At 41.4% G+C, this 27,443-nt stretch overlaps 1 protein-coding gene across 1 annotated transcript in view; it reads left to right on the top strand.

The window, feature by feature from the left end:
• The window catches only part of baiap2l1a (BAR/IMD domain containing adaptor protein 2 like 1a), a 128,490-nt gene that overhangs the window by 77,560 nt on the left and 23,487 nt on the right, over positions 1 to 27,443 (top strand). The window contains exon 12 of the mRNA XM_078240619.1: positions 19,972 to 20,149. Coding sequence (XP_078096745.1) covers positions 19,972 to 20,149 — 178 coding nt within the window. The remainder of the gene's footprint in view (positions 1 to 19,971; positions 20,150 to 27,443) is intronic.

Below are 27,443 nucleotides of genomic sequence, written 5' to 3'. Positions count from 1 at the left end.
TTCCTAGCAAAACAAGTAATTTCACACTACTGTGCACTGAATTTCTTCTGCCATTTGTCTGTCCATTTCACCAACCTGTCTATTGAATTTCTGTCCTTTTGAATTTCAACACTGGCCTCCTCACAGTTCACAATATTCCTGCAAGTTGTTTTGACTGCAAGCTTTGAAATTGTGCCTTGTACACTAAAGTCTTGGTCACTAATGTATACCAAGCAGAGCAAGGGTCCTATCATTGACCACTGGGACATCCTATTTTCCTCCTTGTCCAAAAAACTACAGTTCACTGCTATTCTGTTTTTTGTCACTCAACTAATTTTGTATCCATGTTGCTACTGTCCCTTTTATTCCATGAACTTTAATTTTGCTCACATTATGACATTTTGTCAGATGTATGTTGAAAGTCCATGTACACCATATCAACCACATTACCCTGATCTACCCTCTCTGTTACCCCCTCAAAACACTCGAGCAAGTTTGTTAAACACTATTTGTCCTTAAAAAATCTATCCTGCCTTTTGTTAATTAACTCGCATTGGCCCAATTTTGTCCTTCACTTCTAAAAGCTTCCCCACCAAACTGGCCTATAGTTGCTAGGCTTAACCTTGCACCTTTTTTGAACATGGGTGTAACATTTGGAATTCTCCAGTCCTCTGGTATCAATTAACGATTCAAAAAGTGTCTGATTTTCAGTTAAATGGAAATTGTTTATTTGTACGACATTTAAAGTCTCGTAGTACCAATGCTGAAGATTTAAGGAGCTGTGAATTTCATTTGAGGCTGTGCAGTGTTACGAGCTACTGAGTTGAAGGATCAGCCTGTTATAAAGGATTGTGCTGCTTTAAAGTTGAAGTCATGATCACAGCTATCAAACCAGATTACTACTAAAGTATCGAGGTAGAGGTGGTGATAGGAGCAATAATAATGGATGTTGGCTGTAATTTACCAGATAAGGAATAGAGCTGGTCTTGCACTTGACAAACTCTGCTGTGTCTATTTTTTTTGGAATTGGTGTCATGTGTCAAGAGCAACTCAAAAGGGAGGACCTAATGAAGGTAAATTACTTCATTTTGCACAGTTGTTTTTGTGTTGCTGCTGGTGTTCTGGAATTATCTCACTGTATAAACCCAAAACAATTTTCTGTAGTCTAAATATGTTATTTCATTGCAGAGTTACAGCAACCCGTATTTACATACTATTTTTAACGTAATAAGAATGCCAAGGTGTTTCACAGGGGTATTATAAATCAAGATATGACACTGAGCGACATAAGGAGATATTGGGGCTGTGATCAAAAGTTAGATTTTTGTGGAGTAACCCTTAAAAGAAGAAAACCGGATAGAAAGATGGAAAGAGTTATTTTATTCTGAAGCCAGTTGATGAAGTGGAAAACCAGGCACCATGTTTTGATTATTACAGAATGCAACGTTACAAATATCTGCTCCCACCCTAACCAATACACAGTGTACCAGAAGAGTGTCTTTGATTAAGTGCCTTGAGCACATATAATGTCCTTCACCTTTATATCTTTAATCTTATTACAATTAACGTACATTGTGGAGCATGGTCATCAATCATGGAGCAGTTAAAGTTGAGGATGTGCAAGAGGCCAGAGTTTGGGTGGATTGTAGAGCTAAAGGAGATTAGAGAAAAAGATCGACAAGGCCATGGATGGATTTGAAAATAAAAATTAGAATTTTAATTTCAAGGTGTTGCTTGACTGAGAGCCATTGTAGGCCAGCCTGCACAGGGGTGATGGGCAAACAGGGCTATGGTGCAAGTTAGGACACTGACAGCAGAGTTTAGGATGGCGTCATGCCAATAAAGGCCTGTCATAAAGAACAAAGAAAACTACAGCCCAGGAACAGGCCCTTCGGCACCCCAAGCCTGCACCGATCATGCTGCCCAACTTAACTAAAACCCCCTACGCTTCCGGGGACCATATCCCTCTATTCCCATCTCATTCATGTACTTGTCAAGACGCCCCTTAAAAGTCACTACCGTATCCGCTTCCACTACCTCCCCCGGCAACGAGTTCCAGGCACCCACCACTCTGTGTAAAAAATCTGCCTCGTACATCTCTTTTTAAACTTGCCCCTCGCACCTTAAACCTATGCCCCCGAGTAATTGACTCTTCCACCCTGGGAAAAAGCATCTGACTATCCACTCTGTCCATGCCCCTCATAATTTTGTAGACTTCTATCAGATCTCCCCTCAACCTCCGTCGCTCCAGTGAGAACAAACCAAGTTTCTCCACCCTCTCCTCATAGCTAATGCCCTCCATACCAGGCAACATTCTGGTAAATCTTTTCTGTACCCTCTCCAAAGCCCCCACATCCTTCACATACTCATAACTTTAAATGTATTTCACATAGAATTTTCTGGAACTGCCATCTGTTTTAAAAATTGTCATTTAAATGGCTGCTGAGGGTCAAGTGATTTTTGCAATTTCCGCATAGACTCAGAACTACCTCGTGTTTTCGGAAAGTTCCTAATTGATTCACTATGGTTGGGGTGCCCTGAACAGATATCTTCCTCCTCATTCAGATACCATGTCCCAAAGACTGTGTTGGCAACCATGGATTTCCAATTGATTGGTCCACGATAACGCATGGCAAAGTACTGCAGTGGTTTGCTATTGCCTTCTGCTTTATGTTTGACCAGGAAATTCTCCTGCTCATTACCACCTCCCATCAGGCATATTGGAAGGATTTACAGGATGATCGTCAAACTGTTTGGCCACGTTATGCACATACCTTCCATGGCCATCAAATCCTGCAGTAATACTTGAACCTGGAGCTACAGGCCCAGAGATAAGATCGCTACCACTGTGCCACAAGGCCTCCCTGAATGGACATACCAAGACAAAAAGCATCTGAATTCTCACCACCTATTATTTGTGAAATTATCCAAAACTCAAAATCAATGGACTTCCAGATTCCCTGTCACTGAAGATGAAACTCAACTAAGGAAGCTGCAGATAAACCAATTAAAATTAAGTGTGAATAACCCCCATCTATTCTCAAGTGGCTTCCAACTTCAGACCATTCTAGCTGGCCATTAGAAGTATTGATCATGTGACCAAAACTGTTTTTAATACCCCAAAAACCAGGGAGAATCCAGTTAGTTTGCAAATAAAAGCAGCAGACAGGGCAGCAACATATTTGCCTTTTAAACCTGGAGACTGCAATTTCTTAATGTTTCCTAGCTTGTTCCTCTTTAAAACTACAAGTAAGTAAGGGCGGCACAGTAGCTCAGTGGTTAGCACTGCTGCTTCACAGCTCCAGGGACCTGGGTTCGATTCTCGGCTTGGGTCACTGTCTGTGTGGAGTTTGCACATTCTCCTCGTGTCTGCATGGGTTTCCTCCGGGTGCTCCAGTTTCCTCCCACAGTCCAAAGGTGTGCGGGTTAGGTTGATTGGCCATGCTAAAAAATGCCCCTTCGTGTCCTGAGATGCGTAGGTTAGAGGGATTAACAGGGAAATATGTAGGGATATAGGGGTACGGCCTGGGTGGGATTGTGATCGGTGCAGACTCTATGGGCCAAATGGCTTCTTTCTGCACTGTAGGGTTTCTATGTTAAAAATAAAACTTAACTTCCTGATAGGCAAACTATTAAATTTGGGACCTGCTGAAAATCCATCTCTTTCAGGGAATCCTGCTGCTACAATTCTGATATAGAAATCCAGCTATTGAATTCATCCAGATTACCCTTTAGGAGCGAAATATGTTCTTCATCTGGCCCGCAATCAGGTCCTTCCTAAGACGGGCCATACATACAAATTATAAACTATCCTTTTGTTTATGACTTGTAAAAGGGCACTATTCTCTTTAATGGTATTTTTTCTCAAGTGTGGTAGTGCAAAATGAGTGATGTAACATTAGACTTTTGGGGTGAATATGTGAATAAATAATCTTTAGAAGAAAAGCATGCTGCTGGTTACTCAGATTGGCCATACACTCAGGTTAAAAAACATGCGCATCTTCTTTTTCAAAAACATGGACAGTGAGGGAAGGGAATGGGAGTTTCAGTTCTTGCATCCCTGTCCATTGCAACTGGTAGTCATTTTGTATCTCTGTGCACTGTTTGAGAGCACATTTCCACTCCATCTGACGAAGGAGCAGCGCTCCGAAAGCTAATGGTATTTGCTACCAAATAAACCTGTTGGACTTTAACCTGGTGTTGTTAAAACTCTTACATTGCAACTGACCTCAGGTCTACAGTGCATAGAGTGAAAGGGTAAGCATGAGTGCATTTGAGCATCTATAGTGCCTGCAGAATCTGTCCCGTTTATATTACGGGTTGATTTGTGCAATAACTCCCAAACATAAAGAATTGAATTATTAACTGCATGCATGCAAACACAGTTGTTGCTCTAGAGATTGATGGGACTGAAACTTTCAATTGTTGCGCTAGTCTGTGCAGGACTTCAGCTTAATTTAATTTTGCCAAAAAGAAAAGGATGATCCTCCCTGACATCAAATATTTATGTTGCTGTCACAAACTGGGACATACATTACCATTCCGTACACTGAACTCTCCCTCATCAGCACCATCATGTTTGCCATTAGTGTCAGAACTGCTGTTGACAGCGAAGTGCATATAGTATCATTGGCTTCTTCATGCTTCTCCCTGATGTTAGAAGGATTATTCTTTCAATGGAGAATGCAAGATGGCATGCCAGGAGCAGCACCAAGCATAATTAAATATTAGGTGTCAACCTCATGAAGCTTCAGACTTGCATGTCAAACAGCACAAGCAGGAAGTAACAGAGCCAAGCGACCCCAAAACCAATGGACCAGATCTAAACTCTACAGTCCTATCACTTCCAGCCATGAATAGTAGTGGACAATTAAACAACTCGCTGGAGGAGGAAGCTGCACAAGTATCCCCATCTTTGATGATGGAGGAGGCTAGCACACCAGTGCAAAAGATAAGGCTAAAGAATTCGCAACATCTTCAGCCAGAAGTGCCGCCGGAGGTCGCTAGCATCACATATGTAAGTCTTCAGCCATTTTGATTCATTCCACGTGATATCAAGAAACAGCTGAAGACACTGGATTCTGCAAAGGCTATATGCACTAACAATATTCCAGCAGTAGTACGGAAGGCTTGTGCTCCAGAACTTACCGTGTCCCTAGCTAAGCTGTTCCAGTATAGCTACAACACTGGCATTTACCTAGCAATGTGGAAAGTTGCCCAGGTATGTCCTGTACACAAGCAGAACAAATCAACCTGGCCAATTACTGCCCTATCAGTCTACTCTCGACCTTCAGTAAAGTGATGAAAGGAGTCATCAACAGTACTATCAAGTGACAGTTAGTCAGCAATAACCTGCGCACAATGCTCAATTTGGGTTCTGCCATGATCACTCAGCTCCTGACCTGATTACAGCCTGGGTTCAAACATGGACGAAAGATCTGAATGCCAGAGGTGAGAGTGACTGCCCTTGACATTAAAGCAGCAATTGACCAAATATGACATCAAGGACCCTTGCAAAACTGGAATCCAGGTGGAAAACTCTGCTGGTTGGAGTTGTACCTGATACAAAGGAAGGTGGTTGTGGTGATTGGAGTTCAGTCATCTCAGCCACAGAACATCACTACAGGATTTCCTCAGGGTAATGTCTTAGATCTTATAAATCTTAGAAACCCTACAGCACAGAAAGAGGCCATTCGGCCCATCGAGTCTGCACCGACCACAATCCCACCCAGGCCCTACCCCCATGTCCCTACATATTTACCCACTAATCCCCCTAACCTACGCATCCCAGGACACTAAGGGCAATTTTAGCATGGCCAATCAACCTAACCCGCACACCTTTGGACTGTGGGAGGAAACCGGAGCACCCGGAGGAAACCCACACAGACACGAGGAGAATGTGCAAACTCCACACAGACAGTGACCCAAGCTGGGAATCAAACCCAGGTCCCTGGAGCTGTGAAGCAGCAGTGCTAACTACTGTGCTACCGCGCCGCCCAGGCCTAGGCTCAACCATCTTCAGCTGCTTCATCAAAGACTTTCCTTCCATCATAAGGTCAGAAGTAGGGATGTCCATAGATGACTACATAATGGTCAGCATCATTTGCGGCGACTCAGATACTGAAGCAGTCCATGTGCAAATGCAGCAAGACCTGGACAATATCCAGGCTTGGGCTAACATGTGGCAAGCCACACACAGTGCCAGGCAATAACCATCTCCAACAAGAAAAGATCTAACCATCATCCCCTGACATTCAATGGTATTACCATTGTTGAATACCCCACTATCAGCATCCTGGGGTTGCCATTGACCAGAAACTGAACTGGTCTAGCCATATAAATACTATGGCGACCAGAGCCGGTCAAAGGCTAGGAATCCTGCAGCAAGTAACTCGCCTCCTGACTCCCCAGAGCCTGTCCACCATCTACAAGGCACAGGCCAGGAGTGTAATGGAATATTGTCCACTTGTCTGGATGAGTGCAGCTCCAACAACACTCAAGAAGCTTGACTTCATCCAGTACAAAGCAGTCTGCTTGATTGCTACACCTTCCACAAACATTGAACCCATCCACGACAGACGAACATTGGTAGCCATGCGTATCATTTCACAAGATGCATTGCAGGAACTCACCAAGGTTCTTCAGGAAGCACCTACAAAACCCACAATCACTGGAAGGACAAGAGCAGCAAATACCACCACCTCCAGGTTCCTCTCCAAGTGATTCACCATCCTGACTTAGAAATATATCGCTGTTCCTTCACTGTCGCATAAAAATCCTGGAACTCCTTCCCTGACAGCACTGTGGGTTTATCTACACCTCAGGAAGTGCAGTGGTTCAAGAAGGCAGCTCACCACCACTAGGGATGGGCATAAATACTGGTCTAGCTAGCGACACCCACATCCTATAAATGAATATTTTTAAAATTGTTCATCACCATACCCAAACATTTGTTGACCATAATTATTGTGTAATCCTTTAAACATTAAAAAGAAAGCCGACAGCAAGACTCCCTTTTTGTATAAACCAGCAATTTTCAGATCCATTGCATCGGTAATGAATATGATTATACTGTATAAAACTGTTGTAGGTGTATAAACTAAATTAATTATTCCTGTTTCACTACATGCCTGATGTCTACCTTTTATAATTGATTGCTAAACCAGTTCCTGAAATGGCAAAGCCATATCTACAGTTTTGTATTTAAGTTTTTGCAATTAATTCTAACAAGGTCTAACAGCAACAACAACAACTTGTATTTCTATAGCTCCTTTAACATGAAATATCCCAAGGCGCTACATAGAAGCATTTTAAATTTACAAAAACAAAAACTTTGTATGTCAGCAAAGGCTCTGTGGATAATACTGTCACCTGTGAGTCATAGCTTGTCGGTTCAAGTCCCACGGCAGGATTTGAGCACAAATGTCAAGCTAACAATCGAATGCTATACTAGTGAGAATGTGGCATTGTCAGAGGTGCTGTCTTTCATTGAAACATTAAACTGAGGCCCCCATCTGTTATCTCATCAGGTGGCTGTAATTAAAAGATCCCGTGCCCCTATTTCAGAGAAGCGCAGGGAAATATTAGTTTGTCATTGCAACTAGGCTAGTAAATGGAATCCGATTTTTAAAGATTTTCTTTTCAGCTAGCCTTTATGCACACATTTGTAGCTATGTAACAAGCTGGAATATAGTGCAATTGCTAAACGTGAAAGTGTTATTGAAGACCCCATATTCAAAAATCCAATTTATAAAGCAAAAGAGACAGGAAGATTATGCCCTCTGCTCCCATCTCTGTTCCACAAATTTTGTGTGAATGATAATGCCCTATTCCATTATCTAATTTCTGGAGCAGTCTGTCCCTTGCCGCTTGGGACAGGAAGAGTTAGTTATGTTATAGAGAAATTTATCCCCATATCTCTTCAGACCCTGTGCAGCCAAAAATCTACTGGCCTCTGTCTTAAATATACTCAACTTGCACATGGCTCTCTTGGGTAGAAAATTCCAAAGATTCAAACCCTTTTAGTCCACAAATTTCTCCTCGTCTTAATGACTGCCCCCCACTGTGTTCCCCAGCCAGAGGAAACATTTCTCAGCATCTACCCTGTCAAGTCCCTTAAGAATTGTATGTTTCAATTAGATCACTTTTCATTCTTCTAAACTCTAGGGAATATAGGTCCACTTTAGTCAATCTCTCATCATAGGACATGATGATTCACTCGTAGTAGTAATGTTATAGCTGTATCTTGTCCATAGTCAATAACTTTCTTGACAAAGGTTAATTTGAAAGTACTAAATGAATGTCTCTGAAACAACAGTTACAAAGAGTTTAGACATATCGTCATGCTGGAACAAATGATCTAACCCCATGTTCTCTGGATTGTACATTCCAGTAAATCTGATTACATCTCTTCAAGCCAGTTTGGCCAAATTAGCTTGATAAAGCAAACTTGCACAAAGTGTAAACAATGTTGGTTTTTTTTTAACACAATTATTTGATCATTAAAGCTTGCATACAGCTTTTGAGAAAAAGTTAATAACAGTAAAATTGGTATTGCTTTGTTATACACCTTTTTACGAAATCTTTGCAAACCTGTAACTCCTAGTTAGATTATTTCATTTAAGTTTAGATAAAACCGAATGCTAAATTTCACAATCCTGTTTTAGCTAGCTGGAATGTTATCACCTATTTTTAACACAAAATGAGATTGGGTGTTGGTTTTCAGAACCTTATAAATTATGTTTTACTGTAATACTGCAGTGAGGAAACTATAAACCGTGTATAATTTGTTATAGAATACATTATGTAGTTTAATGTTCTGAGGGACTGCCTTCCTGCTGCCTAACTGCCTGCCTCTGACCTGTCTCAGGTTTTAGGAGGCTGCCCGCCCATGGGCCTGTTGAGGTCCACTTAAAGGCTCATCCTGCCTCTTGTGCTATTTTACCCACAAGGGATTGGCATCCCATATTTTTGTTGGCATTCTAATGAGCACAAGTATAGAATAATACACCACAAAAGATGCTATGTGACCTATTGAGCAAGAGCTACCCAATTAGTCTCGAATCCCTGCTCTTTTCCCTTAACTCTGCAAAATTCTCTTTTTCAAGTATATGTCCAAATCCTCTTTGAAAATTATCGTTGAATCGGCTTCCAACACATTTTCTGGTTGTGCATTCGGCATTAACTCACTAGATTATTTCAACTCACCGTCTCGTCCGTGGTTCCTTTTTGGTAAATCTCTCCTGCACCCTCTCCAAAACAATTATTACAGTAGAATAGTCACTGCATAGATGTCACCAACATCCCTTTGGTGGATTTCTAGCCCCTCTTTAAAGTATGTGAGTTTGATGAGTGAAAAGCTTCATAATTCTTCCATGTGGCTCCTTCAAAATAACTTAATGTAATTTTTCTTTGGCATCTTTGAAATTTATAAAATGCAATTTTATACTTAAAAGATAATGTTTTCCAAGATCTAGTGCTTTATCAGTATGACTCGACATTTTTTCAGTATCTCGGAATTGTGTTGTAATATTTTGTTATAAAAATTCCAGTCCATGGGAGTGATGTACATTTCCAAATAAGAATGCATACCAAGCAACTGTGCTTTATTTTTTATAAACAAGTGAGTGGCTTTACTTGGGTTCATAATGACAAATAATACTTTTGCAAACATTTAATTTTTTGTATTGAAATACATTTTTTAAATGCAATCGGAGTGATGTGTAATGTAAAGTTCAGCTAGGAATTTTGACTTTTAATACATAATTGTTGAGGTTGCTGCATTCTTCGTTTGAATTTGGGCATTTGAGGCACTTGCACTTTGAATTGTTATGGTTGCCATGTGATTGACACTCCGGTAGCTGGTCTTGCATTGCCCTTGTTAAAAAGGGTAGTTCAAGTAATGTTTTACTGGAGACATAAACCACTGCAATAATAGTCCTTGTTCTCGTAATTGGAAAGACAATTCTTAGTTACCATTTGTATATCAGTGGGACCAATGGTAAGCATGTCTCATCAAAAATCCATGCCCGCAGTTACACACTGAAAAGAGCTGTCTGAATATACTTGATGTGGAGATGCCGGCGTTGGACTGGGGTAAACACAGTAAGAAGTTTAACAACACCAGGTTAAAGTCCAACAGGTTTATTTGGTAGCAAAAGCCACACAAGCTTTCGGAGCTGCAAGCCCCTTCTTCAGGTGAGTGGGAATTCTGTTCACAAACAGAGCATATAAAGACACAGACTCAATTTACATGAATAATGGTTGGAATGCGAATACTTACAACTAATCAAGTCTTTAAGAAACAAAACAATGCGAGTGGAGAGAGCATCAAGACAGGCTAAAAAGATGTGTATTGTCTCCAGACAAGACAGCCAGTGAAACTCTGTGGGGGTTACAAGGAGACAATACACATCTTTTTAGCCTGTCTTGATGCTCTCTCCACTCGCATTGTTTTGTTTCTTAATGTGAGTGGAGAGAGCATCAAGACAGGCTAAAAAGATGTGTATTGTCTCCTTGTAACCCCCACAGAGTTTCACTGGCTGTCTTGTCTGGAGACAATACACATCTTTTTAGCCTGTCTTGATGCTCTCTCCACTCGCATTGTTTTGTTTCTTAAAGACTTGATTAGTTGTAAGTATTCGCATTCCAACCATTATTCATGTAAATTGAGTCTGTGTCTTTATATGCTCTGTTTGTGAACAGAATTCCCACTCACCTGAAGAAGGGGCTTGCAGCTCCGAAAGCTTGTGTGGCTTTTGCTACCAAATAAACCTGTTGGACTTTAACCTGGTGTTGTTAAACTTCTTACTGTGAATATACTTTGGCAATGCCTTTCATTTGTGTTCAATTTAATTTGTGAATGTGCAGAATCCTGAATGCTCTTTCTCGCCCTCTTCCTCCCTGTTGTCAGTTAACCATTTTTTCCCACTCTTGTCAGATAACTTGTGAAACGTTTTTATCCACCTTAAGGTTCAGAGCCTGCCGTCTTCAATGTTGTCACCTATCATCAGTAATATGAACAACCTGATGTATGGTAACTTCAGGGATGATTTTCGACATGTAACCGTGCAATGAATTCCGTGTGGGGGAGTTACTAAGATTCAAGGATAATATAAGGGCAATAGGTGTGTCTGCAACTGCAGATGTGAATGGTTTGTGTGCCAGGGGCCAGAATCAAGGGTGGCACCATGCAGCTGCAGAGCACCCTGAGAGGGGAGGGTGAATAGCCAGCAGTCATGGTCCACATTGGTACAAACAACATAAGCAGAAAGAAAGATATGGTCCTGCAGTCAGAGCTTAGGAAGCTAGACATTTTGGCATGTTATAGCTAAAGGAATAGAATACAAAGCTAAGGAAGTATTGCTGCAACTATACAAGGCATTGGTGAGGCCACACCTGGAGTATTGTGCACAGTTTTGGTCCCCTTATTTGAGGAAAGATGTAGTGGCATTGAAGGCAGTTCAGAGGAGGTTGACTAGATTGATTCCAGAGATGAGGGGTTTGTTGTAAGAAGAGAGATTGAATAGTTTAGGCCTATACTCTCTGGAATTTAGAAGAATGAGGGGAGATCAAATTGAAGTATATAATAAGATGATAAAAGGTATGGATAAAGTAGATGTGGAGCGGATGCTTCCTCTGGTGGGGCATTCTAGGATGAGAGGTCATAGCCTTCGGATAAGGAGTAGCAAATTTAAAACAGAGTTGAGGAGAAACTACTTCTTCCAAAGGGTTGTGAATCTGTGGAATTCGCTACCCCAAAGTGCGATGGATGCTGGTAAAGTGAGTAAACTTAAGAAGGAGTTAGACAGATTTTTAATTGGTAATGGGTTGAAGTGTTATGGGGAGAAGACAGGAAAATGTGGATGAGGAGCATATCAGCCATGATTTGAATGGCGGAGCGGACTCGATGAGCCGCATAGCCCAATTCTGCTCCTATATCTTCTGAACTTATAGACAGGAAAGCAGCAAGCTGGATCTTAAAACTAGTATTCTCCAGATTACTTCCATACCATGCACAAGTGAGTATAGAAGTAGGAAGATAAAACTGATGAATGTGTGGCTGGAAAGATGGTGCGGGGGGAGGGCTTTAAATGTTTGTGACTATTGGGACTAATTCTGGGGGACATTGGATCTGTACAGGCTGGATGGAATGCACCTAAATCGAGCCAGGACTGAGTTCCTTGTGGGGCATTTTGTCAATGCTTTTCGGGAGGGTTTAAATAACTTGGCAGGCATGTGGGAACCAGGAGATAATGTCAGAGAGAAATACTAAGGTGTACAGCATATTGAGAGAAATAGATAGCATTAGATCATTTGGGGCGATATGGTGGCACAGTGGTTAGCACTGTGCTGCTTCACAGTGCCAGGGACCCGGGTTCAACAAGGCATTGGTGAGGCCACACCTGGAGTATTGTGCACAGTTTTGGTTTGCACTTTCTCCCCGTGTCTGCATGGGTTTCCTCCAGGTGCTCCAGTTTCCTCCCACAGACCAAAGATGTGCGGGTTAGGTTGATTGGCCATGCTGAATTGACCCTAGTATCAGGGGGATTAACAGGGTAAATATGTTGGGTTACGGGAATAGTGCCTGGGTGAAATTGTGATCAGTACAGACTCAATGGGTTGAATGGCTTCCTTCTGTACTGTAGGGATTCTATGATGATTCGATGATTCTAGAATAAATTAGTTAATAGGTGGGCTCAGAGTAAAGGAGAAGGTAATAACTAAATCAGAGTTACTGTGCCTGCATGGAGCATGCAAATAAGATTAGTGAGTTACAGATGCAGATTGCCATGTGGAAATATGATCTTGAGGCTATAATAGAGACCTGGCTCAAAGAGAAGGACTGGGTGTCAAATAATCCTGGATACAAATTGTTCAGGAAGGAAAGAAAGGGGGAGAGGGATAGATGCAATGGTACTATTGATGTTAAGGAGGCTATTGGAGTTCTAGAGAGAGAGGATGTTCCAGGTGGATCAAGAACAGAATCTGTTTGGCTAGAGCTAAGGAACAAAAAAGATGCAGTTACATTGCTTGATGTAATGTATAGGCCACCAACAAATGGAAAAGATGTAGAGGAACAAACCTGCAAGAAAATTAGTGGTGCAAAAATTATTGAGAAGGTATAAGGAGGGACTTTAATTATCCAAATATAGACTGGGATAGTAGGAGTGTAAAGATCAATGAGGGGCAAGAATTCCTAGGGTGTGTTCAGGAAATATTTCTACAGCTGTATATGTTGCCAGTCCAATGAGAGAGGACTACCAGACCTGGCTCTTAGGAATGAGGTCATCCAACTGGATCAAGTGTCATAGGAGAAGATTTAGGGGATAGAAGGCTGATGGTGGAAAAGGAAAAAGAACAATTCAGCGCAAAAATAATTACCTGAGGGCAATCCAACTTCAATGGGGTAAGAACAGGTATGAGCCAAATAAATTAGAGTCAAAAGTTGGCAGGAAAAATGGCAGCTGAACAGTGGACTGAAGAGGAGAGTTCGGACACGTTCAAGGTGCGTTCACTCAAAAGTTTTTGAGGACGTAACTAGCAGAATAGATAAGGGTGAAACAGTGAATGTGATGTATTTGGATTTTCAGAAAGCTTTTGATAAAGTGCCACAATAGAGGTTGTGTGCAAAATTAAAATGCATGGGTTGAAGGTAATATATTGGCATGGGTTGAAAATTGTTTAGCAGACAGGAAACAGAGTAGAACATAGAACATAGAACATTACAGCGCAGAACAGGCCCTTCGGCCCACGATGTTGCACCAGGATTAAATAGGTCTTTTTCCAAGAGGCAGGTGGTGACCGGTGAGATCCTGCAGGAATCAGTGCTTGGGTTCCAGCTATTCACAATGTACATTAATGATTTGGATGAGGCAGCCAAATGTAATATTTCCAAGTTTGCTGATTATGCAAAACTTAGTGGGAATGTAAGAGGCTTCAAGGTGATTTAGTCAAGTTGGGTGAATGGATTAATACTTAACAAATGCAATTAAATGTGAAGTTATCCACTTCGTTCGGAGAAACAAAATGGTAGAATATTATCTAAATACTCATAGATTAGGAAATGTTGACGTATAAAGAGACCTGGGTGTCATTGCTAACCACTCACTGAAACCAAGCAAATAGATGCAGCAAACAGTTAGAAGGCAAATGCTATGTTGGCCTTCATTGCAAGAGAACTTGAGTACAAGAGCAAGGATGTCTTGCTGCAGCTGCACAGGGCATTGGTGAGATCACACCTGGAGTATTCTGTATAGTTTTTTTCTCCTTATCTAAGAAATTATATACTTGCCCTAGAAGGAGTGAGTGCAGTGAAGGTTCACCAGACTGATTTCTGAGATGGCAAGATTGTCGTATGAGGAGAGATCGGACCAACTGGCCTGTGTTCACTGGACTTGAGAAGAATGAGAGAGAATTAATTGAAATGTATAAAATTCTTACAGGGTTGGACAGATTGCATGCAGAGATGTTGTTTCCTCTGGCTGGGGGAAGGGTCTAGAATAAGGAGTCACTGTCTCAGGATTCAGAGTAGGCCATTTAAAGAACAAAGAAAATTACAGCACGGGAACAGGCCCTTCGGCCCCCAAAGCCTGCACCGACCATGCTGCCCGACTTAACTAAAACCCCCTACGCTTCCAGGGACCATATCCCTCTATTCCCATCTCATTCATGTACTTGTCAAGACGCCCCTTAAAAGTCACTGCCGTATCCGTTTCCACTACCTCCCCCGGCAACGAGTTCCAGGCACCCACCACTCTGTGTAAAAAATCTGCCTCGTACATCTCTTTTAAAACTTGTCCCTCATACCTTAAACCTATGCCCCCTAGTAATTGACTCTTCCACCCTGGGAAAAAGCTTCTGACTATCCACTCTGTCCATGCCTCTCATAATCTTGTAGACTTCTATCAGGTCTCCCCTCAACCTCCGTCGCTCCAATGAGAACAAACCAAGTTTCTCCAACCTCTCCTCAAAGCTAATGCCCTCCATACCAGGCAACATCCTGGTAAATCTTTTCTGTACCCTCTCCAAAGCCTCCACATCCTTCTGGTAGTGTGGCGACCAGAATTGAACACTATATTCTAAGTGCGGCCTCACTAAGGTTCTATAAAGCGTCAACATGACTTGCCAATTTTTAAACTCAATACCCCGGCCGATGAAGTCAAGCATGCCGTATGCCTTCTTGACTACCTTCTCCACCTGCATTTAAGACTGAATTGAAAAAAGTCTTCACTCAGAGGGTGATGAACCTATGGAATTCTGTACCACAGAGGGCAGTGGGAACCAAAATACTGAATATATTTAAGAAGAACATAGATTTCTAGACTGTAAATGTGTCAAGGGGTATGGTGAAAGCGTGGGAGTATGGTGTTGAGATAGAGGATCAGCCATGATCATATTGAATGGCAGAGCAGGCTCAAAGGGCTGAACGCCTACTGCTCCTATTTTCTATGTTCCTATGAAAGAGAGAAGTAGGACAAACAAATCCAGATGACAAAGTAGGTAGCAATTAAGATGAGCAAGGTAACATATGCTTATGATAGAAGTTATGTAGAAAATTGGCTGAGTGACAGAAAATCAAGAATTGTAGTTAATAGATATATTTCAGGCTGGAGGAAGGTTTGTAGTGGAGTTCCCCAGGGGTCAATGTTGAGATCCTTGCTTTTCCTAATATGTATTTATGTCCCATATGTTCGTGTGCAGGGCACAATTTCAACATTTTCAGATGATATGGAACTTGCAAGCAGTGTGAATTATGAGAAGGATAGTGTAGAACTTCAAAAGGACATGGACAAGTTGGTAGAATGAAGTTTAATGCAGAAAAATGTGAAATGGTACATTTTGGCAAAGAGAACATATGGAGAGACAATGTAAATTAAAGGGTACAACTCTAAATGGGGGTGCAGGAGCCGAGGGACCTGGATGTATACATGTATAAGTCATTGAAGGTAATAGGATAGTTGAGAGCATGGTTAATAAGGCATACAGTATCCTAGGCTTTATTAATAGGAGCATAGAGTACGAGAACAAGGAGGTTATGTTAAATTTGTATACAACAGTAGTTTGGCCTCAGTTGGAATATTGTGCCCAGTTTTAGGAAGATGTGAAGGCATTGGAGAGAGTGGTTCTAGGGATGAGGAACATCAGTTAAGAAAGTAAATTGAAGAAATTAGGACTGTTTTCCTTGGAGAAAAGAAGCCTGAGAGTGTGATGGAGGCAGGTTCATTTGAAACACTCAAAAAGAAATTAGACTGTCATCTAAAAAGAAAGAAGGTGAAGGATGATGGGGAGAAAGCAGGAGATTGGCCTTGGAGAACTGCTGCAGACATGATGGGCTGAATGGCCTCCTATGCCGTAACAATTCTGAGAACCGCTGTTAAGGTTTTTCCTCTCCATCCAAACCACTATGGAGCAACACTAACAGAGTCCCTATGGCTGGTGTGGAAAATGGACATGTCACACTGGGGCAGTGGGGGAAAGAAATTGGAGCTTCCAACGCATTGGACAGGGTCTTTACTTTTATTGGCTGAGCTATACCTGAGAGCTCAATGCTGACAATCATTGAAGATAAAGGAAATTTCATTATTATACATTCTGTTTTTACCACTACTCCAGTGACAAGAAAAATCGTTTTTGAGCTTTTATTTATTATGATGTATTGGGTTAACATAACGAGGATAAGAAATGTTTGAGTTCATCTTAAGAGTTTTAACAACACCAGGTTAAAGTCCAACAGGTTTATTTGGTAGCAAATGCCATTAGCTTTCGGAGCCCTGCTCCATCTTCAACAGGGTCACAAAACAAGCAGAGGGAGGAGATTGGGTTGCCATGATGTACCCTGCTAATTGTCCCAGCTATCCAGAGCTGTTGTAGTTTGCATAATTTTTAAAAATTAATGTACAACAGCAGAAATAATATCCCAGGACTTCAGTTTGAAAATCTGGGACATACAACCAAAAAGATCTGGTAACAATGGTGTTGCTTGACTGAGGTGGCTTAATATGAGTAATCATGTCAAGGGCATTTCATTAATCACTGTGCTTTAATCTCCTGAGTCGCAAACATCATAAGGTAATACAGCTCATTCCAATTAATAAGGACATCGATTTTAAAGGAATGCTTCTCTTGAACATTTGGAAATCTTAACCCTTTCTCTGTTTCCAAGTTATATTCAGTGGATCTTGACTGACATAGGGCTTGCCTATTAATTTGTCTTTATTTTCATTCATCAAAACAATTGCATTGTTATGTTGCAATCTGTTAACTGCAATTCAATGGAATTGTAGATAATTATTGGCTTTCATTTTCTAACCTTGTATAATGTAAAGATGCAATCTACATTTTAAGTGCCAACTTGAAAGCTCTGTGGTGACTGGAGGGTGGGGGTGATGTGAAGAATGCATTTCACATTTGGCGAGAGAAGCTAGGATTGTATTGAGGCTGCGATATGCTTGAGCAAGTCAGATAACACTGTAATCACTCAAAACTATAATCCTGCCTTTTAATGTCATCTAAAAAATCAAATGTAATCTTGAACAAACATGTAATTACCAGCCTAAAAGCAACAGTTAAAAAGGTTAGACGAAGTTGGATGGGAAGAGGCTCATGTGGAGCATAAACCAGTTTGTTTATTATTCATTCACTGGATGTGGGTGTCACTGCAAGATCAGCATTTATTGCCCTTGAAGAAGGTGGTGATGTGCTGCCTTCTTGAACTGCTGGAATCCATCTGATGAAGGTACTTCCATGTGCTTCTAGGTTGGGAGTTTCAAGTTTTTCACCCAGTGACAATAAAGAAATGGCAGTATACTTCCACATTAGAACACTGACTATAAGAGCACATTGAGGTGTTGGTGTTCCCAAATGCCTGTTACCCTTGTCCTTCTGGGCTATAGAGGAGGTAGGTTTCGGAGGTGCTGTCAGAGAGGCCGTGGCATCTTGCAGATGGTACACACTGCAGATACCGTGCACCAGTGGTGAAGGAAGTAAATATTTAAGATGATGGGTGACGTGCCGATCAAATAGGCTGCTTTGTCCTGGATGGTGTCAAGCCTCTTGAGTGTTATTGGAGATGTACTTATCCAGACAAATGGAAAGTATTCCATCACACTACTGATTTTGTGCCCTTGTAGGTGATGGACAGGCTTTGGAGATTTGGGAAGTGAATTACTCAGCACGGAATAGCCAGCCTCTGACCTTTTTGCCACAGTGTTTGTGGTTGGTACCTGGGCAGTTGTGACCCCAGGATGTTGATGATGGAAGATTTGTCAATGGTAATGCCATTGGATGTCAAAGAAAAGTGGTTAGACTTTCTCTTGGAATAACCAGCACCTGGAACTTGTAGGGTGTGAATGTTACGTCGATTCAATGATAAACACTCCATGTAACTTGATATATAACTTCACAAAGTCTATCCCTTTACAGCATACTAAGGAATCCTGTGGAGCCCTAACTATTAACAATGAAAGCTTAAATCAATTTTACAATATTTAGGCATATTGTAGCAGTCATGGAACACATTTCATTTCACATCACCTCTCTCTGTGAAATATGTTTCTGTGAGAAAACAATCCATTTGTGTGAATGTCTTCTGGTACACAATGATTTGGGAAAGTTTATTTCTTTTTTGGACATTTCTTGTGCTCAAGTTGAGAGAAGGTGCTAGACACCAGCGTCAGCATCAAGCAGTCCAGCTCAGGTATAGCACAGCCAGATGCGGAATGGAATCTTAGCAATTTGCTCATCCTCAATCTCAGATCAACTATGTCACACTGCACCAATATAATAAACATTTTCCATTTGTTATGAAAGGCACCCTGCCCAAACTCATTCCTTGCAGAAAAGGGAGACTTTAATCCCATCAGTTCCAGGGATAAAAGGTCAGCAGCTAAGTCCTTGTGCCACCCAGTTCCCTGAAGGATGCATTGAAGATTCAACAGCTTGATACCCAACTAGAAATGTTCTGTTAATAGGAGCAACAAGTTATGATTAGGAATGTGTTGCCTAAAAGAATGGTGGAAATAGATTTCAATAGTAACTTTCAAAAGGGAATTGGATATATACTTGAAAAGAGAAAAAATGTAGGGCTATGGGGAAAGAGCACAGGGAGTGGGACTAATTGGATAGTGCTTTCAAATCACCAGCACACACAATGGGCTGGATGGCCTCCTTTTGTGCTATATGATTCTATTAGAAACCTATTTCATTATGTTGCTGTGTTAATCATTGGTGTCTCATTTTTTTCTGTGATAATTTGTGTGGCCTCCTTCAGGGACTTAAGCAAACAATGTTTAATTTGACAGCACATTGGGTGACAAAGGTCTAATTGAAAGTCACATGCAAAGCAATGTGACACCCTCCCCGGGTAGTTGACTCCAACTTGGAGTTACAGGAATTAATTCTTCTTTGGAAATTTCAATAATTTAAATAATACTTTCTATAAGTTTCCGGACTTAAGTGTGTTTAATATTATTTTTCAAAGTTTTGCCCATATATGTACCATACATTTTGCATATAACATGCACCTGAGTATATGTTCTATCTCATAATGCATAATGATGATTGTGACATGGGGATTAATTTCAGTAATCAAAGGATAATGCAACAAAAAGCAGTTTAAATAGTACAAACAGCCAGAGTTCATTTTTTTATTGGAATTACACCAGGGCCTTCGCAAACTAAATATAGTAATGAAATTAGCATTTAGTTAAGACAAAGTTACATAACCGTGACTGGCTGTGCTGATGTACTCTGTGTTAGAACTTGGATATTCACATAAAAGAACTATCAAAATAATCAACACGTGATCTGCATTTGATTGATAGGGAACTCTGTAGCATGTATACATTACTTTATAACTTTTCATGTTGGACTATTGGATCAGTAGTAAAATCTGATTGTTTTAACATTTTCTACCCTATTGCTTTTGTATACTACACCTGTAAAAATGGAAATGGTCACTTTGTAATTTTTGTTTTATTATCTTTGCTTTAGTGCAGCTCCAGCGCGGAGTATGAGCATTCTGAATCTTGCAGAGAGGTCAAATGTTGTCCTACCTCCTCCGGATTACATCTCCGACCCAGTTAAACATCACAACAAAGAAGTATCATTCCACTCTTACAGCAGTGCACCAGGCAGAGGAATCATACCCCAACCAGACAATACAAGTTCAGTAAGTACCCATCAAAGATCAAATGTTCCAATCAAAATAACAATGATTATAAGGTTGTTATTGCATTTACTTCCAGAACTATTGTCATTTGTTTCTTGAAGTCATTTGTCGTATACCAGTATTACAAAAGCAAAACAAATTTCTCTGAAATCCCATGCTGAAAACAAAAGCAATCTCCTGTTTATGGGTCATGGCTCAGTGGTAGCAGTCTTGCCTCTTGAGTCAGAAAGTTGCAAGTTCAAGCTCCACTCAAAGACTTGAGCACAAAATCATCACTGACCAGAATTCCCATCCTTTCAACATATTAATAAGGTGCCACATCAAAGGTTAGCGAGAAAAGTAATGGTATAGGGGGTAACATTGGCATGGTTTGAAGATTGGTTAGCTAACAGAGTTGGAATAAATAGGTCTTTTTCTGGTTAGCTAGATGTGATGAGTGGTATGCCATAGAGATCAATGCTGGGGCCTCAAATGTTTTTACAATTTATAGAAATGACTTGGATGAAGGGACTGAAGGTAGGGTAGTTAAATTTGCTAATGACACAAAGATAGATAGGAAAGTAAATTTTGAAGAGGATGTAAGGAGGCTGCAAAGAGACATAGGTTAAGTGAGTGGGCAAAAATCTGGCAAATGGAGTACAATGTGGGCAAATGTGTAATTCTCCATTTTGGCAAGGAGAATAAAAAAGAAGCTCATTATCTAAATGGTGTGAGATTGCAAAGCCCTGAGGTGCAGAGGGATCCGACTGTCCTGGTGATTGAATTGTAAAAGGCTAGTATTCGGGTACAAGTAATTAGGGAAGCTAATAGAATGTTACTGTTTATTGTGAGGGAAATTGATTACAAAAGTAGGGAGGTTATGCTTCAGTTGTACAGGACCTCGGTGAGACCACGGGAGAGATCTTAGCATCGTGCCCTGTTGGGTGGGGCAAGCCGGTAAGATTGCAAGAGAGCTGGAAAATCAGGTTCGCACCTGATTTCTCGCCTCTCTCGATCTTATCGGCATCAGATATATCTGGTGTGATCAGCCTTGCACCCATTTCTGCCACAAGGCTAAATAAATTATTTCAATTTAATTTACAAATATTTGTCATGTGATTAGCGAGCCTGGGAATCAATCGTCTGCGCTCACCTGCCTCTGTGGTTATCTCCAGCAAGAATCACAGCTGGTCCCCAGTAGCGGGCACCAGACATAATGGCCTTGTCGGTAGAACCGGAAGCCATTGAGTACCCCTCAGGATGTCAGGGGCAATGGGGGTGTCCCATGGGCAGTGCCAACCTGGCACCCTACATTGCCCACTGAGCACCCTGGCATTTCCCAGTGGGTACCAGGCAGTGCCAAGGGAGCAAGGCCTGAGGGGGCAGGGCCTACTGGTGGGGAGCAGATCGGGGGAGGGGGGGGGGGGACACTCGCTGCCACTCTGCATTGCAATCAGTGGGGGGAGGGAGTGGGGACCACTGCCACTCTGCATTGCAATCAGTGGGGGTAGGGGAATCAGTCTGGGTGGGGTTGGAGTTGCTGGGGTCCATCTGTCCGGGTGGGGGCCACGGGGGTCAATCGGTCCAGGCGGAGGGGGGTTGCAGGGGTCAATCTGTCTGGGTGGGGAGTGTATTGTGATAGGTCACAGGACCCCACAATAGCTGGGAGGGGGGAGGCCTGCTTTAGGCCACGGAGGTCAGCTGACAGCAGCAGAGGCTGTGTGACAGGTCTCTCGGCTGCTCAGAGCAGAGAGACCTGCACGTGCGCAATGGTGCCCTCTGCTGATCTCAGCCAGCTTTCTGCTGATTTAAGACCTGCCCCCTCCCCCTACTGGCGAGAAATGAATTTTGAGGTTTTTTTCTGCCCTTGAGTGCAGATATCTAAAATACCAGATTTGGAATCGCCCAAAAAGCAGATCTGAAACTTTTCTGTTTTCATGCTCGTTCGGGACTTAGAATTTTTCTCGTAAGATTTACCCCCCCCCCACCCCCCCACCCCCAACATCTGGCGTATCGTATACAGTATTGGTCTCTTTTTCTAAGGAACAATGTAAAAGCGTTAGAAGCTGTTCAGAGAAGGTTTACTAGATTAATACCAAGAATGGCTGAGTTGTCTTATGAGGAAAGGTTGGACAGGTTAGTCTTGTATCCATTAGAGTTTAGAAGGATAAGAGGTGACTTGATTGAAACCTGGATTCTCAACTAACAAGGGGTGAAAGGTTATTGGGGGTAGGCAGGAATGTGGAGCTGGGATTACAATCAGTTCAGCCATGGTCTTATTGAATGACAGAGCAGGTTTGAAGGGCTGAGTGGCCTACTCCTATTCCTAATTCATATGTTCGCTTGTTCATACATTGCAAGCTGAGGAAGTTGGTGGCCATCAGATCAGAGTTGACCATTTGAGAGTTTCAACTTCCATTACAAATCTATAAAACCAATATTTGAGTTGAATATGTAATTTGCATATAAGGGAGTGCCATAAAATTGCAGCACTGTGTCTGGCGCCTGATTATCCAAATTTAAACAATGATAAAATCAACTTCATGGCAAACTTTAGTGCATGGCCAAGTAAAAAGAATGTTTTGTTCTTTTCTGTACAGTAAATACAGACAACATATTTACAGAAAATAGAATATATTCTATGCTGATAAAAAGGGAATACTTGAGAGTGCAGAATTCAATGGATAGAAAGGTTAAAAACGTAATGAACAAGTATCTGATAAAAATAGGATTAAAATATTTTTAAAATTATGGAATGTATAGCAAGTTTATTGGAGAGGTGAAAAGGGAGATGTTTATTGAGATGGACATCCATTTTAATGGTGTGGAATGCAGATCCCAGTTCAGTAGCATTGGTCGTATGGTGTTTATAATTAATTAGGCTTTTCTTGCGCTCTTGCCCAGTTCCAGTATCAACTGAGTATTTGTAAACATGGTAGCACAGTGGCACTACTACTTCACAGCGCCAGGGACCTGGGTTCGATTCCCGGCTTCGGTCACTGTGTAGAGTTTGCACGTTCTCCCCATGTCTGTGTGGGTTTCCTCCGGGTGCTCCAGTTTCCTCCCACATTCTGAAAGACGTGCTGGTTAGGTGCATTGACCCGAACAGGCGCCGGACTGTGACGACTAGGGGAATTTCACAGTAACTTCATTGCAGTGTTAATGTAAGCCTTACTTGTGACTAATAAATGAAACTTCAACTTTAAGACACAGAGCTAGAAATGTGAAATATTTCAGCAAGAGTTGACTTCAGTGAAACGGAAAGTAGTTCTCCGTTCACACCTAAGTAGTTTTAGTTAGTCTGAATTCTGAGTTGATTCTAGGTTTTACTTTTGAAAGATTAGGTTACATTTTCTGCCCCTCTTCAGGTCAGCTTGCATCATGCTCCTGCCTGGAGGGCTGGTAGACATATTTATAGCCAAAATTACTCAGTTACAGACCATTAGGAAGTCCTTTACACATTGGTGTGAAAACCACAATATTTGGGCTCTGTTTAATGACTTTTATATTCTCATGTGTCATAATTAGAAGCAGCAGCTGCTCATTACCCGTGCTATTTTCAGTAACTGCGTTACGGTATTTTTACATCCAGAGGACAAATTGAAAATGTAATTTTGCTCAAAACAAAAAATTATCAAACTAGGACACTAAATGTATTTTTTATTTTTATAAAAATAATATCCGTCCAGAGAAAGGGGTTTCTTATTTTAAAGTTTTTAATCAAAGGTTACCAAGTCCTTTTCTATCTTGTCATCAGCTCATTATTTTTTTTTATTAATCCTTGGAATGTAAGTGATTTTGGCAAGGCCAGCATTTATTGGCCAGCATTTATTGTCCATCCCTAATTACCCATGATTCAGTGATGGTGCTTCACCTTATTGAACTGCTGCATGGTGTAGTTGCGCTCACGGTGCTGTTATGGAGGGAGTTCCAGGATTTTGACTCAGCAACAATGAAGGAACAGTAATATAGTTGTAAGTAAGAATGGTATGTGGCTTGGAGAGGAATTTGCTAGTGAGTGTGTGTCTAAGCCCTTGTCCTTCTAGGTGGTAGAGGTCACAGGTATGGAAACTGCTGTCATAGGAGTCTTGGCAAGTTGCTGCATGTATTAAATGTAGGTTGTGTGGTCTACATTTTCTTGAGTAAGTGTGGTCTGACTCCAGAAGATTACTACAAACTTCTTTACGTTATTTTATACGATGAGCTAATTAGTCGCACACCCTTGAGGACAGACTTTTCCATCTGCTATACAGAGTCTTTTGCATTCGACTGCTGCTGTCACTGTTACATCATGATATACATTACTAATTACCAAAACTATTTAATTAACCCATTATACTATATCACCCCCAAGTATAATATCAACTTCTTTAATTTTTTTAATAAACTATTTACATTATCTCTACCCTACCACCATCTCCCACCAGTGTTCACAAGTTAAATCTTTGTGGTGTCTTCACAACTTTCCTTGATCTTGTTTTGAACGATGGAGATGGTGGTCTTTAACTGGGTCAGTGGATGAGTCAGCATTTTGCAGGTTGATTAATGTATCCTTCAGACCTTCATTCCAAATCATGGTGATGAAATACCTGCGTTCTCAAAAGCACCAATGCAAAGAGGGTATTTTTGTTTCCTCAAAGGGTCTCCCGGTGTTTGAATGAGATAGGAAGACTGATGTCCGTTTCTTTGGAGGACTGTGCTTTCAGATATATGGTCCCAAATCCAGACTTTCTGACCTGGTATTACTTTTGGGATATATTCTTTGCTTTATGACTGGAGTTATACCAGTTCTTCTGCTTTTCACATGCACCATTTTCCATGTTGCTCACTCTCTTTTGTTGTCAGCTACTGTAATGTTGGGTTTACATGTTCTGTTGCAGCAAAGAGACAGCCGTCGACTCATGAACAGTTCCACAGGTGAAAACCCATTAGCTAAAGTTGTGGACCTATGGTGTACCAGGGCTGAATTTAAAGCATCAGCTGTGGCCGGTGATTTCCCTGTCATATACACAGGATGTGTGTTGGTAACACATCAACCAAGCCTGAACTTTTGGATGCATTGGGGGATTTTAATGATCTCTGTGGAATTCAAGAGGGTGATTAATTGTTTATGGAAAGGTAATTGTTTAGAAAGACGAACCCATCAGGTAGTTGGAGAATCTCTCCACTGCCCATATCACTGCAAAGCTTTCTTCTCTATGGTTATATAGCATTGCTTTGTTTCTGTTGACGCTCTGGAGGTGAAGTATACAAGCTTTATGTTGCCATTCTTCTGGACTTGAATGAGGATGCATCAGCAAGCACCATTATGGACGATGTTGGATCATAATGTGCTAGTGTATAGATATTGTTTATATGCCAAAATGCGTTGGTCTGTTCACTGTTGGCCCATGAGTAAAAAACCTCTTAAAGGTTCTGTGATGGTAGCTAAACTTTGAATAAATTTGTCACCTGATTGACCAATTCGAGGAACCTCTGGACATTGATAACACCCTCAGGCTGTGGAAAGTCACTGTTGGCTTTTATTTTGAGTCTACTATATGCCCTGTCTTTGAATGTGCCCCAAGAATTTGATAGTTTTGGCAAATTTGAAATTTTTGGCAAATTCACAATTCGCATTTAAGATGAGACCTGCCTCTTGTAGGGCTTTGAAAACCTTTGAACACTGTGGGCTTGCTCTTGTCTTGTGGCTCCATAGACAAAGATGTCATCTATGTGGTAAATGATGCCTTGTTTGCGTTCTAGAATATTGGACATGGTTTGCTGAAATATCTCCGGAGCTGATATCCTAAAAGTAAGGTGATTAAAACAGAAGCAACCGAACAGCATAATAAAGGTTAGCAGTCTGGACTCTTTGTCAAGGGATATTTGCCAAAACCTACTATTAGGGTCAAGTTTAGTTAAGAGGATGCTGTTGGCAAGTTTTGCCAAGCTGTCATCCACTGACACCATGGGATGGATTTCTCTCACAACTGCTTTGTTGAATTGAATGAGGTCAATGCAAAGCCAAAGCTGACCAGTCAGTTTGTGGACTGTGACAAGCCCTGAACTCCACTGGGTTGTCTCTGTGATGGGTGCTGTGACACCTCAATGTAACATTCTGTCAAGGCTCTCTTTAATCTTTGGGAGCAGTGGATATGGTACCATCCTGGGTGTAAATAGGCATATCAGCGTAGCATTTGGAAGCAATGTAATATGGTATTCATGCTTGAGCTTACCAAGCCCCTGAAGAGTTGGGGGAATTCTTGGTGGAAAATAGTCCGATTGTCCTGTTGTAGAATATTGTCCACTTTTTGCAGAGTTCCCTGTTGCATACATACATTTCTGCTGAGTAAAGAGATGCTTTGATTGTGCAAGATATAGAGGATGTCTGTGATCTGTCGTCCCTTGTGGTGAAAGGTGGCAATGATCTAGCTTTTTACTTGCAGATCCGTTCCACCTGGACCTTGAGATTAATGTTTGATAGCTGGACAGGAATTGTGTTGCGCCATGCCAAATGATCAGCCAGTATTGAAACACAAGCTCCAGCATCCAGCTTAAATGTAAAACCTTTAACTTGCAGACTAAAAGTCTTGTTCATGGTCCTTTATTTCTCCAAGGTAATCTGTGATGGTATTTGTTTGCTTATACCCAATATTTTGAGTGATTTGTGTGTCATATCTTTTCTGTTGCTTTCTTCCCTTAGTGGAGCTTTTAAATTTACAGAACCACTTGAAGTGTCCTGTCTTCTTGCATTGGAAGTACTCTTTGCCCCCTGCTAGGCAATCTTGTTGTCTGGGCTGCTGCTTTGCACTGTAACATAAGCACCTTAGGGTGGCTGCCATAGAGTTTCCCATCCTTTGGCAGCTTTTGAATGGGTGGGGTGACTGTCTTTGAGCCTGAACAAGTGTCAGACGTGTCTAAAGCCTTGATGTGTCGATGGATGAGAGGCCGATTTCCCAAGTTCAGCCTGCCTAGTGTACTGAGCCAATCAATGCAGCGTAAGTTAAACTTTTGTCTGCAAAACATCAGACAGCTCTTCATTGCAGACTGGGATGACATACAGTCATGAACAAGTTTGTGCTTCAATGCCCCATACTGGCAATAATTAGCTAACTTATATAGGTCAGTAAGAAAAATTTCAACAGATTCCCCTGGTTTTTGATCTCTGCAATGCAATCACTTGACAACGAGCTTCTGTTTCAAAGTAAAATAGACACTGAAAGCTTTTGGGACAGTTTTGTGGTGATCTCTTCTACCCTGTGCCTCTGATGGACGTTGTCAGCAATAGGCTTTACGGCTTAGAGGAATTAAGTTATTTGGTGGTTTCTGCTCT

The sequence above is a fragment of the Mustelus asterias genome, chromosome 23 (genome assembly GCF_964213995.1).
Source record: "Mustelus asterias chromosome 23, sMusAst1.hap1.1, whole genome shotgun sequence".
NCBI classification, from domain to species: Eukaryota; Metazoa; Chordata; class Chondrichthyes; order Carcharhiniformes; family Triakidae; genus Mustelus; species Mustelus asterias.
This window is presented reverse-complemented; position numbering and strand designations above follow the sequence as displayed.